The sequence below is a fragment of the Lates calcarifer genome, linkage group LG23 (genome assembly GCF_001640805.2).
Source record: "Lates calcarifer isolate ASB-BC8 linkage group LG23, TLL_Latcal_v3, whole genome shotgun sequence".
Lineage (NCBI taxonomy): Eukaryota > Metazoa > Chordata > Actinopteri > Centropomidae > Lates > Lates calcarifer.
Genome location: NC_066855.1, coordinates 2943421 through 2957602, shown reverse-complemented (window position 1 = coordinate 2957602; position 14182 = coordinate 2943421). Strand labels below are relative to the sequence as shown.

The window sequence follows — 14182 nt, the reverse complement described above, 5'->3', positions numbered from 1 at the left end:
TATTTTTGACACCTTACTATACTATGACATTTTTTGACCATTTTTCATGCCTTACTATACTATGACATTTTTTGATCATTTTTCATGCCTTAGTATACTATGACATTTTTCACTATTTTTGACACCTTACTATACTATGACATTTTTTGACCATTTTTGACACCTTACTATAATATGACATTTTTTGGTGGTTTTTGATGCCTTACTATACTATGACATTTTTTTGACCATTTTTGACCCCTTACTATACTATGACATTTTTTGACCATTTTTGACCCCTTACTATAATATGACATTTTTCACTATTTTTGACCCCTTACTATACTATGACATTTTTTCACCATTTTTCATGCCTTACTATACTATGACATTTTTTGGTGGTTTTTGATGCCTTACTATACTATGACATTTTTTGACCATTTTTGACATCTTATTATACTATGACATTTTTTGACCATTTTTGACACCTTACTATACTATGACATTTTTTGGTGGTTTTTGACGCCTTACTATACTATGACATTTTTTGACCATTTTTGACACCTTACTATACTATGACATTTTTTGACCATTTTTGACCCCTTACTATACTATGACATTTTTTGACCATTTTTGACATCTTACTATACTATGACATTTTTTGACCATTTTTGACACCTTACTATACTATGACATTTTTTGACCATTTTTGACCCCTTACTATACTATGACATTTTTTGACCATTTTTGACCCCTTACTATACTATGACATTTTTTGACCATTTTTGACCCCTTACTATAATATGACATTTTTTTGACCATTTTTGACACCTTACTATACTATGACATTTTTTGACCATTTTTCATGCCTTACTATACTATGACATTTTTTGGTGGCTTTTAATGCCTTACTTTACTGTGACATTTTTTGACCATTTTTTTTGACACCTTACTATACTATGACTTTTGACCATTTTTGACCCCTTACTATATTGACATTTTTTGACCATTTTTTTTGACACCTTACTATACTATGACATTTTTTGACCATTTTTCATGCCTTAGTATACTATGACATTTTTTCACTATTTTTGACCCCTTACTATACTATGACATTTTTTCACTATTTTTGACCCCTTACTATACTATGATATTTTTTGACTATTTTTGACACCTTACTATACTATGACATTTTTTGACTATTTTTGACACCTTAATATACTATGACATTTTTTGAGTATTTTTGACATTCTACTAAACTATAACATTTTCTGACAATTTAATATTATTGTTATAACACTTTTCTGATATACTGACTACTGAACATCAACAGTTTAATGTCAGTGCTCTGTGTTGGACAGTTGATGTAAAGCTGTTTTTGAATTACCTGGAGGCCTCTGTCCTGGTCTCAAAGAACTTCCTCATTGTACGATAGCTCTCTGTGATCGTGGACTACGTCTCTGTGATCGCGGACAATGTCCCTGAGATTATGGACAAAGTCTCTGTGATCATGGACAATGTCTTAGTGATCGTGGACGATGTCTCTGAGATCATAGACGGTGTCTCTGTGATCATCGGCAATGTCTCCATGATCGCGGGCAGTGCCGTCAAATCGGTGACCCCAGTCTCCGCCGATTCTATCGCAAGGTCTCTACGAAGCATGGGACAATGTCTCTGATCACGGACAACGTCTCTCTCGTCTTTGACAAGGTCTCTGCAATCATAGACAACGTCTCTGATCGTGGACGATGTCTCCCTCATCCTCAACAATGTCTCTCCGATCGTGGACCATGTCCTGGATGAAGTGGTGACACCTGGAGGAAATCAAAGAGAAACATACAAAGGAAAATGATCAATACACTATTACCTATTCCTCATCGTCAGTTTAACCTTGAAAACATAAAATAAACATTATTTTTATACTGCAGATGACTTCTGTGATTATATTTTTCTGATAAATTGAATACTGAACATAAACAGTTTAATGTCAGGGCTCTGTGTTGGACAGTTGATGTAAAACTGTTTGTGAATTACCTGAAGGCCTCTGTCCTGGTCTCAAAGAACTTCCTCATTGTACGATAGCTCTCTGCGATTGTGGACTACGTCTCTGTGATCGCGGACAATGTTTCTGAGATTATGGACAAAGTCTCTGTGATCATAGACAATGTCTTAGTGATTGTGGACGATGTCTCTGAGATCATAGACGGTGTCTCTGTGATCATCGGCAATGTTTCCATGATCGCGGGCAGTGCCGTCAAATCGGTGACCCCAGTCTCCGCCGATTCTATCGCAAGGTCTCTACGAAGCATGGGACAATGTCTCTGATCACGGACAACGTCTCTCTCGTCTTTGACAAGGTCTCTGCAATCATAGACAACGTCTCTGATCGTGGACGATGTCTCCCTCATCCTCAACAATGTCTCTCCGATCGTGGACCATGTCCTGGATGAAGTGGTGACACCTGGAGGAAATCAAAGAGAAACATACAAAGGAAAATGATCAATGCACTATTACCTATTCCTCATCGTCAGTTTAATCATGAAAACATAAAATAAATAAACATTATTTTTATACTGCAGATGACTTCTGTGATTATACTTTTCTGATATACCGACTACTGAACATAAACAGTTTAATGTCAGGGCTCTGAGTTGGACAGTTGATGTAAAACTGTTTGTGAATTACCTGGAGGCCTCTGTCCTGGTCTCAAAGAACTTCCTCATTGTACGATAGCTCTCTGCGATTGTGGACTACGTCTCTGTGATCGCGGACAATGTCTCTGAGATTATGGACAAAGTCTCTGTGATCATAGACAATGTCTTTGTGATTGTGGACGATGTCTCTGAGATCATAGACGGTGTCTCTGTGATCATCGGCAATGTTTCCATGATCGCGGGCAGTGCCGTCAAATCGGTGACCCCAGTCTCCGCCGATTCTATCGCAAGGTCTCTACGAAGCATGGGACAATGTCTCTGATCATGGACAACGTCTCTCTCGTCTTTGACAAGGTCTCTGCAATCATAGACAACGTCTCTGATCGTGGACGATGTCTCCCTCATCCTCAACAATATCTCTCCGATCGTGGACCATGTCCTGGATGAAGTGGTGACACCTGGAGGAAATCAAAGAGAAACATACAAAGGAAAATGATCAATACACTATTACCTATTCCTCATCGTCAGTTTAATCATGAAAACATAAAATAAATAAACATTATTTTTATACTGCAGATGACTTCTGTGATTATACTTTTCTGATATACCGACTACTGAACATAAACAGTTTAATGTCAGTGCTCTGTGTTGGACAGTTGATGTAAAGCTGTTTGTGAATTACCTGGAGGCCTCTGTCCTGGTGTCAAAGAACTTCTTCATTGCTTGAAGACTCTCTGTGATCGTGGACTACGTCTCTGTGATCGTGAACAATGTTTCTGAGATTATGGACAAAGTCTCTGTGATCATGGACAATGTCTTTGTGATCGTGGACGATGTCTCTGAGATCATAGACGGTGTCTCTGTGATCATCGGCAATGTCTCCATGATCGCGGGCAGTGCCGTCAAATCGGTGACCCCAGTCTCCGCCGATTCTATCGCAAGGTCTCTACGAAGCATGGAACAATGTCTCTGATCATGGACACCGTCTCTCTCATCTTTGACAAGGTCTCTGCAATCATGGACAATGTCTCTAATCGTGGACGATGTCTCCCTCATCCTCAACAATGTCTCTCCGATCATGGACCATGTCTCTGCGATCGTGGACGATGTCTCTGCGATCACGGACAATGTCTCTGATCGTGGACGATGTCTCCCTCATCCTCAACAATGTCTCTCCGATTGTGGACCATGTTCTGGATGAAGTGATGACACCTGGAGGAAATCAAAGTGAACCATACAAAGGAAAATGATCAATACACTACTACCTATTCCTTATCAACAATATAACCATGAACATATAAAATAAATAAACATTATTTTTATATTGCAGATTACTTCTATGGTTATACTTTACTGATAAATTGAATACTGAACATGAACAATTTCAGTGCTCTGTGTTGGACAGAATTATCCGGAGGCCTCATGACAGACCGCTAAAAACTGAGTTAAAATGACCAGGATGGATCACAATATTACAGACAGATGTCGCTAAAGTGACTATTACAAGAGGGGTTTAAGTAGACTATGAAAAGCTCATGGTGTTTTCACCCCTCCACGTTGGGGGTCCACAACTCATGTCACGTAGGCCTCAGTCACGGAAACACAAACACACGTTTACCCGCGCGATAAAAACGACTGAAAATGGACTTAATATAAAGAGATATCATTTATAGAGAAGGCTAATGCTAACGCTCGCCGCAAACGCACATGCTAACGCTAGCCGCTAGCTTGTTCGCTCCTTAGCCTTACCATCGCGCTGCAGGTGATTTCAGCGTCCAACCTCAGTCGCGTTCGACAAAAAAGCAGCTCCAAAGCTTGTTTTAGCATCCAGGCTTCTCTGGTAATTACGTTTTCTCACAGTACAGACAAACCGAGACGCCGGTTCAAACGTTGGTTTTAACCTGTGCCCGACTTCCTCTCTCCGCCTCTCTGAGCTCCGCCCAGGAGGCCATGACCGATGACGACACGCGACGTGGCCAATGACAACGCACGCAAGCCAACAACGGCAGGAAAAGAAAACGCCCATTGGCCAGGTGGTTCTATTCTATTGGTTTGTTGAAAACTTGACGGACAAGCCAATCGACCAATTACGCATGGTGAATAGCATATCGGCTTCCGGCTGTGAGTCACGTATAATCTTGCGAGAGTGTGGGCCGTAAAAGAGAGAATCTGTATTTAAACCTCTCATGGCCGTATTTATGAATAAAGACATCGCGGCCATTTCATTAACGACAGAAAAGTACCATGAAAAATAATTAAATGCACACAACACAAAAATGGTTTTTACTTTTAGTTGCTGAGGACCTTTTGTGTTTGTGTAATTTCTGTTGATAGATAAAGGCATTTAATATATGCTGCCACATAGTGGATGGGAGCTAAATGTTGCACAATATATAAATAAATCATAGATTTTAAACCTCAAAATTGATAACAAAGACATATTCGTGAAGCTGCAATAATGTGGTGTAAACACTGATTTAACTATGACAGACAAACCAGAAAATTCCACAAAATTGATACTGTACAATGGTGGTTACAGCAAGTCCTTACTATAGCGTGTTATTTTTAACAGCATGTTTTGTGGGTTGTAAACTTTCACATCCATCATAATCTTAACTCATGTCAGTGTTTTAAGAAGGAGCATACTACGACTCCGCTGTCTGTCCCTTGTGTTTTACTGTTACACTGCTCAGTCTCACCGTACAGCTGAGTCAATACCAGGCGGCTCTCCTTCTAATGAGTCTATCTGCTGAGATCTTAATCCAGTCCACTCAGCACTCTTCAGCTCAGCGAAGTGGTAAAAACTGGATGACACGGACCTCTGAGGTTATTCCATTTTCAGACTGTATTGACTGTTTGTGTGGACGTGCTAAGGCAGATGACAATGGAGTGAAAAAGAATCGATCTTGATCTGGTAATAGGTTAAAGGGGAATAAACAGGGGTATGGCCTTCATCCTCTTTGCAAACAATGTTTTCTAAGACAATAGATGAAAGTCAAACAGCACTGTGTGAGTCTGTGTGTCATATATAATTAAATAGGAAGAACTAGAGCTGAGAACAACACTGAAAGTGGTGAGAATGAACTGTAACAATAAGCTGTGGTGGCTGAAGTAACTGCAAGAGTTGATCCATTGTTGTTGCAAAAATTACAGCAACTTTAAATAATAAATAATAAAATCATCATCATGTTTTGGTTAAAACCACATACATCCCTTACAGTACATCAGCTTAGCAAGAGCCTGTCGGTTAGATATGGTCCAACTAAAACTTGAAAAAAACAAAAAAACAAACAACTTTTCTTCTCAAGCATCCATATTCCTCAGTTGTCCTTCAGCAGAATGTTTGCCAGCTCCAGAAAAGACAGTTCATAATAACAAATGCAGCACATTGTATCTGGTGCTTTTATCTTGAATGTTTGATTATTTTCACTGTCAGTGTGAAAACAGCAGATGGTGCTGTAGTGTAAGTTAAAGCTTCTCAGTTTATGGTTACAAGTGCTTGAGTTTGCAGTGAGGTAATAATAATGATTAGAGTAAAGTAAAACGATCTCTACATCTCCCTGTCTTCCTGGGTCACCAGCTTAGGTTGGCTCATCGATTTAGACTCTTTGCTTCTCACCACATCCTCCAGCATCTTCCTCTCAGTTTGGCACTTATTCAGGCAGTCATCACACAGGATGCTCTCTTTGACCAGGTAAAGCCTCTCTGTTATCATCACTGACTCGTGGCTGGGTGTCTCCTCGGTGACGATGGGGTTCCTGTCCAGGTTGACCTTCTCCAGTTTGTTCAGCCTGGAGAGGCAGGCGGGGACGCGGGTGAATAGGTTGTCGGAGAGGCCGATGTTGCGGAGCTCCTTCAGGGCTCCGATGGAGGAGGGGAGCGCCTCCAGCTGGTTGAGACCCAGGTTCAGAGTGTGGAGTTTCTTCAGCAGGCCAAGCTCGTTGGGGAGGCTCGTCAGACGGTTGTTGCACAGGTTCAAAACCTGCAGGTTCTGGAGGCGGCCAATGGTCACGGGCAGCTGCTCCAGCTACAAAACAAACAGGGACATATTTTGTAATAGATAATTCTCAGATTTATTGTCTTCATGCTCTTTTGTTCTTGCAGATTTATAGAGAAAAAGCTCTGCGGCATCACACTGTGGCATCCAGCCAGACACTTATCCATTATAAAGAGGCCCCATGATACTCAGGCCCTGAAAACTCTGTGCTCACTGAGTGCTGGTTTATGTAATTTGATAAGCTGCAATTTCATACTGACAGTGTTGAGCATTATTCAGTTACAAAGTGCCGAACTCACATAGTTACTGTGCAGATCCAAAACACTGATGCTGATGAAGCGGTCGATAAAATCTGGAATCTTCTTGATCAGGTTCCTGCTCAGGTCCAGTTCGTCCATTTCACACAGCTTCTGGATGCACTTTGGCACCGTGGCGATCTCCTTGAAACTGAGGTCCAGGCGCCGTTTACTGTCCAGCGTCAGCTCCACGCAGTTCTGAGCCACTTTCAGGGTGATCGTCTTCCCTTTAGACTGAGCGCTTTTCTTTCCTTTGGCCATGCTGCTGCAGAGAGACAGAGGACAGCGGACAGTGATGGGGTCTGTAGTTAACTAGTGTTCAGGAAGGTGCTGTGACAGAGGAGTTGACAGTTGGACTGGACTGCACGATTATGTTACCCAGCACAGTCCAGCCAGCTGTAACTGTAGACTAAGTTTTGCCTTCCTCCCTGGATAAAATATGCGTAACATTATCACCTGTTGTTCCATGACAAAGCAAATTCACTAACACTTTGCAGGGGCTTTACTCTAGTGTATTTACAAGGTGTAATCAGTGTACAGTACTGTTAAAGAACAATACAGTGGTGGTTCAGAAGAAGTCAGAATAAACAGAGGTGTCAAAATAAAAGTTTTTTGTTTTAATTAACAGTCAAGAAAGTCTCATTCCTTACCAGCATTAATTAGTCCTGCTTCTCCAGTTCCAAGAAAGACTCCAGATACTGTGTCACTCAGAAATATTCTCCATATTAAAATGTCCAAGAAGAGAGTTGTAAATAAAGACTAGTCAGATTGTGGCTGTTCGACAAGGAAAGAGTTGACATGTTGTGCAGTAGCTGTCTGTCAGGCAGCTCGCAGTTGTGGCCTGGACTCACTTGAGCAGACATGGCATTTGTTTTCATTTGTTCCCAGGCAACTGTTGTTTGGTCTGAGTATATTTTATGGCCAGAGCAGTACACTTTGTTCCTCTGGTGTCTGTGTTTGGAAGCCAATTTTTAAAAAATCACAGTAACAGTTTCTGGGGTCATTTTCTGTTTTTCAACTGTTTTTTCTCTTCACAAAATATGTACAGAAATGTTGCACTTAAAAAAGATGGCTGAAGCCTTTTGTTTTTAATTATTTAATCCAATTTCAGAATGAAGAATTTCTGAATGCTTGTTATAGTAATAAAAGAACTGCTAAATCAATGATTTGAAAACACAAAAAGATGCTAGTATTTCATACAAGTGAAATGCACATTGAGAAATAAAAAAAACATATAAGAAAAAAAAACAGCACAGTAATAGTATATAGTACATACAGTATACTGACCCTGCACTGAAATGTCACACATAAATGGAGATTTAACCCTTTGCCCTTTCATTTTCAACTTCTGTGTTAGTAAATAGTTTCCAGTCTGACCCATTTCCCAAGCTTTAATATGATACAGCAGTCACACGGCTGTATTGATATGTCTCTCTCACACACACACACTCTCTCTCTCTCACACACACACACACAGACAGACTCCTGTCAGCAGTATAATGTATCACATACTGTAGTTTCACCTCAGACATTACTCAGCTGTGACCTGACTAAATTTAGCCTGTTGCTTTGCATTTTCTGTTTAATATTAACACCACACAGTAACTCCTTCCTGCCAGTAGGTGGTGCTGTCTCTGTACAAATCACAATATCACATCACTTTACCTTGAAATCAGTACAGTCCACATTCAGACATCCCTAAAAACATGTCTGCTGATTTCTTACTGTGGTTTAGAAAAATGTAGAAATCTATTTTGTGAATGAAAAGTAAGAAGACATTTATTTTTGGATGTTTGCGATATAAAACAGTGCAGCAAGTCATGCAACAAGGCCATGGTTGTAGTCAGACAAGGTTCTGATTCTGAACCATCAACACAGAGTGAATATTATAGGTTAACAGGAAGTGGCATCAGGTGCAAGATGTTGCGATAACCAGCGATAACCAAGAAGTGAAAGGCTCTTATCTAGTACTCTGGTGCGGTTTAAAGGTCTACAACCAGCCTTTTTTCATGGAACAGAATAGGTAATTTGCATCGCTAGTGTTGAAACCAAGTTGGTTAGAAAACTCAGACTTGGTCATTTTTTTGGTCTGCACATCACACCATTTATGGAACCACATTAAGAAGGGAATATCTTGTGCACGTACACACAGACTTCAATCATAGTGGTAAACAAAATCATGCTACAGAAAGAAGAAGATCTGGGTTAGGGCCTAGATTTCACTGTGTCTCTCAGAGCTAAAGCAGCCGTGGTATTATAGAGTGTGGAAAAAAAAGTGGCCACAAAATACCATATTTTTTGGTAATGTTAAACTACAGACAGACCCAAATCCCCCTTACGTCCTCCCTTTTTGCACATATCTTCCACCCAGACCTGCCCATGTATTTCTTTCTAGTTTATTTCTCCTGAAACAGCAGGCGACAGGATGATATGGTCTGTTAGCTTGAGTCATTTCCCTCAGCTGTGTGTTACACAGGTCGGGAGATATGCAGGTCATACTGGAGGAAATGGTGCTGACCTAATTGAGTGAGGTACTGCACACAGCAGTTCAGATTACATCTAATGATAAGAAATGTGAGCGGAGTGGGAGTGTGTGTGTCTGTGTGCATGTACAAGCATTTGTAGAGAGATAGAGTGGAAAAGAGAAAGCAAAAAGAAATAAAATATGATTTATTTAAAAATTAATCTGAGAAAAAACTCTTTTGTCTTCATTCTTTTCTCTAACTAGCATTTCAATATTGCAGTCCTAGCAAACCAAATGGAAACTAGGGTAAGCTGCGGTAAGTTGCAGTGGTAAACAAGCTAGCTAAACAACAAATACAAGGAGAGCTAGCTAACAAACTAAACTGTAGATAGTGGGGCTGTGTTTGCAATCACTTTCTCATTCACTACAAATTAGAATTAGAACATCCAAATAAAATAGATAAAATAATGCATTAGATATGGAGTGTTTTAGGATACAGCCTAAGTTAGCTAGATGTAGCTACTGTAGCGTACAAGCTAAACAATTCTAGTTTAGCTCAGGTTGGCTACTGTAGCTAAAAATACACTGAACTGTGTAGGTTTAGGAGTAACACTTCCAGCAATTATATAATATATAATAAAACATATTTGTAATGATAGGACAATTTTAAAAAGAAAAGTTGTACTTGTTGATAAATACTGCACATTAATGTACATAATAATAATGTCCATGTAGCTGTTTAAATAATGGTCTCTTAAATGTTTGGGTGCTGCTTATGAATGCTAATTAGGGAGACTTAAAGTGAAGTGTTGCCAGTACCAAGTAAGCTAATGCCAGAGAAAAATGATAATCCCAGCAGTGATGTCATGTGTGTTCATCCTCGTATTTCAATTTACTAACTTGACTGTGAGGATTTCCTTTCTTTCAGTCACTCATTTCCTTCCTTCCTGTCTTCTTTCCCAGCTGCTCCACAGCATTTTTAAACATTTTCCTGCTGGTTACCATACCATAACATATCAGCCAGGTGTTTTGTTGTAGTTAATACTCATTAACTCTAATACAATTGCTAAAGTGCCCTTGAACAAGACACTTGATTTGAATTTTGGAAATAATATATATGTGATAGAAACCATAATTCAAACCAGATTACATAAACCATGTATTTCTGTCCAAACCACAAAAAGAATACAGTGATCACATGGTAAATTGTCATCGACCACTTCTCAGTTTTGTTCTGGTGTCGTGTTTTCACTTCCCTATAAAAATGCTTTGTAAGGGCAGTTTTTGATTAGCACACGGAAACAGTTCCATAAATTACAGAGGAAAGTAAAATAGGTTTGGATCTGCAGCATCGTGTCTCTGCCACTGCACAATAGACAAATTATATGTAATTCTATCAATTGTGTAAATTGCAAAAGAGGATCATGTATTTCATGCTCAGTCAACCTTTTACAGGATACAGACGGTTTTAAAAGAAACACATAAATTCAGGATCAGACACATGGAATGAACCACCAGGCTCCAACATCTGTCATGGAGAATTTGTGATTCTTCCTCTCCAGCATGCTTCTGCACACTTTGTCTTCTTTATGTGCTATTGTTTAGGCCTTCTGATTCAAAACAAGGGTGAAGCTGCTTTTGTGCAGAGATGAGTGATAGCTTGTTGGACATGTTTAGGAAAGCTGGCACCACGGGGGCAGAGGCATTCATGTGTTTATCTAAGCTTTGAATGGATGTGGCTTTCTTTTCCTCTAACTGTGACTGTTGTGTTGTCTTTGCTTCAGGGCTGGAAGTTCAAAGAGCTTCGTCTCTTTTTGTCTACGTTTCATTCAGGAAACATGGACTTGACAAAATATACACTTTGAGAAAGTGTTTTTGGGTAAGTCAATAGTGCAGCAGTTGTCTGCATATGATGTTGATGATGCTGTTCAGTATTTTAGTCGTCATCATTAATTACTGTCAGGGGAAACAGCTCTGTAACATCAAAGCTCTTTGTGTTTCTTGGTCAGCTCAGTCATATATAACTCTTTTTACCTTAAGCAACATACACTTAAATAGAAATCACACCAATGTGAACTATCTCTAGGTTTCACTGTTTATACACGTAGCAAGAAGTTTGGTAGTTTTCTACTTTTAAATCTAAAGGCCCCTCACACTGTGCAATAACAGCAGACTGGCAGGTTCATTGCATGTTGTGCTGTGTCAGATGAATCTAATAGGCCTCGGCCACAATCTGTGTCAGACTGTACAGTATCGAGTTGTAGGCATCAAACTGTAGAATGAATGCCTGGTGAGCTGCCATAAATTTACTACAACTTTTGTCTGGGAATGTCCAAAATATTGTATCTGTGTGTGTGTCTGCATTAAGTAAATACTCCAGATGTCAGGTGCGTGTCTTTTGTCACAGTCAGGAACAGAAACTTGATGTTCACAATGAAAAAAATACAGAAGTGCCAGAAGATGTTTTTTGCCACCAAGCAACAATAAACGTCTGGAGAGAAGCGCTCTGAGAAAGAGGTCATAGGTGCATCCGGTACAAAAACAGCTGTCTATAGAGGGGTCTTATACACCTATATTTACCTTCCTTTTGTTAGATATCCCAAACCTGCTAACTGACCTTTCTTTCTTCCCTTGTTGAATCTGAATTAAATGATTTTTTTGGCCTTCTGGGGGCAGCGCAACAACCGTGAACCAAATGTTTGACATATTATCACTCAAAAGTATACCACAGGTCACAGTACAAACCAAGCAAAACTCCATAGTCTGACTTCATCGGCTTCATCGCTGACAACTTTGCACCCCCACCACTCTCCTCACTGACTGTTAATGATCTTGAAAGTCATTGTAGTATGATGTCGTCATCCTGGGGAGCCCAGAGGGGTGACAGGCAGCCAGTCGGTGAGCCCGAGACAGGCTGTTCCTCATTAGTTCTGCTTGGCCTACAGTCCAAACAACAGCAGAGTGAATCATAGCACTGAGAGTTGACAGTCACACTTGCTGAAGACTAATAAATCCTGTAACGAAATGCCTCATCAGTTACTGTGTGTCTGTCAAACACATCCAAGTGCGAGACAAAGATGAAAAGCTGCTGGATTCAAAACAAGAGCCAGGCTGTTGGAGTTTGCAATAAGCTGTGACAAGTTATTACTATTTTTATTTTCTCTCGAACTCTTTAGGATTTCTGCCAGTTCTTCTTTATTTAACATCAGAAACGCCAAATTACATAATCGGCTCCAATTTTCTAGGAACAAATGCCAGCTTTAAAAACGGCAGATAATAAGATTTAACAGACCTGCAAAGGAGAAAACCTGCCTCCCTTCCCATTTCCAGAGCTACTTTGAGCGAGCTGAAAACACCTTCTGTTTTTCCTGATGTTTTCTTTCCTCGTCACCCTCTAGGAACTTGGAAAACAAGCAGCCTCCCGCCAAATTTATGACCTGACTGACACCATATGTATTTTTAAACTCCTTGGACAAACTGGACAATGAGAAATTTAGGTTAACTTGAGGAAATAGCTGCAGAGGCCATTTGATTGATTCTTTTGAGGTAGCAGTTTGTTTCTCAACAGGAGTCTGACGGTACACTTGACTCTGTTCTATGAGAACCAAACAGCTGACGGCCCATTGGGTTTTGAGGCCTGTAGGCGCTGTCCCAATGGGCCTGGTTCAAGCTGTGACCTTAGAGTTACTGTATACTTACAGAAGGGGTCACGGAGGACAAGGTCAGTCTCCCAACATGGACTGACCGTTCAACTCTGGATGCTGGATGTGAGTCACTTACAGGACATCCAGTTCAATGCCTTACTCTAATTCCTACTTCCTGTGATTTCCGCATGCTGAAGTCTTTCATTAAGTTCTTTTTTGCCCTGAGGCCTGTGTAGCTATGCATTTACTGTAACCGCACAGGATATGTTGGTTGTAGACTGTGTTTACTATGCATTGTATTTCTGCGGACTGACATGATGGCATGCATGGGACCGAACGAACGCAGGCACACTCAAGGGTTTCAGCTTTAACAATAGGTTTTGTTCAGCTGTTTTACTGGTGACATCAGTTGTTGCTTTTTAAGGGAGCGTCTGCAAGGCCTGCTGTTTTGTTCTCAGGCGACTAGCATGAATATAGCCCACACCTCAGAGTCTATCTGCCTTTCTTTCCCCACGCAAAGATAAAATTTCTCCATTTTAATCTGTCTTTCCTCCTTTCACCTCCTCCTCTTCCTTTTCAACAATCACACCCATTTAAACAGTTTGAATTTTATTTATTTTAGTTATTATTTCTATTGGGCCACTTCCCTCTAGATCCAGTCACCTACTGACCTGCGTCTTTTCATCAACTCCATGTGTTTTCTTTCTGGGTGAGACAGTTTTATAGAACCTCTTGGGCTCCTTTTGTATTACGCACACAGTGAGCTTCCTCTCTGTTTTCCTTTCAAAAATAATTTGGAAGTTGCAAGTAAACTAAACCTAACATTTAAATATCCCCCTCTCTCATTACAGCGCCTCCACCACCACAAGAGTGGCTGACACCCATCCAGGCTCCTAACGGCTGCACCCCTCTCATGTCTTTATGCCAACATGGAGGTGAAAGCTAACTGGAGCTCTGCATTTGATCACAGTGTAAATACTGCTTTTACTAATAATTAACAGTCAGCACATATTAATAGCATGTGGAACATTGAGGATCACAGTTAGGATCTTTTTCTGTAGGGTTGAGGGCCCTCAGTGCAAATATGATTTAATCCAATCCATTAAAATATATTTAGTGGTTGAACTAGGACCATATATCTTTCATGG

The 14182-nt window shown here is 40.2% G+C and overlaps 1 protein-coding gene across 5 annotated transcripts; it reads right to left on the bottom strand.

The window, feature by feature from the left end:
- Nucleotides 1-111: 111 nt before the first annotated feature.
- On the bottom strand, nt 112-7869 carry lrrc18b (leucine rich repeat containing 18b). 5 transcript variants are annotated; one of them, XM_018685524.2, is made up of 10 exons: nt 7577-7869; nt 6930-7191; nt 6253-6660; nt 3316-3845; nt 2665-3091; nt 2014-2440; nt 1002-1793; nt 658-771; nt 544-581; nt 112-278 (listed from the first exon to the last, which is right to left on the bottom strand). In XM_018685524.2, exons 2-4 carry the CDS (start codon nt 7185-7187, stop codon nt 3795-3797), a joined length of 717 nt encoding a protein of 238 aa, XP_018541040.1. In that variant the 5' UTR covers nt 7188-7191; nt 7577-7869; the 3' UTR covers nt 112-278; nt 544-581; nt 658-771; nt 1002-1793; nt 2014-2440; nt 2665-3091; nt 3316-3794. The 5 variants fall into 5 exon arrangements, 3 of the variants coding, with proteins under 3 accessions (XP_018541040.1, XP_018541039.1, XP_018541038.1); XM_018685523.2 differs by lacking the exons at nt 112-278; nt 544-581; nt 658-771; ... (2 more) ...; nt 2665-3091; nt 3316-3845 and having other exon boundaries at nt 5093-6660; nt 6930-7188; nt 7577-7867; XM_018685522.2 differs by lacking the exons at nt 112-278; nt 544-581; nt 658-771; ... (2 more) ...; nt 2665-3091; nt 3316-3845 and having other exon boundaries at nt 5093-6660; nt 7577-7865.
- Between the last annotated feature and the right edge of the window lie 6313 nt (nt 7870-14182).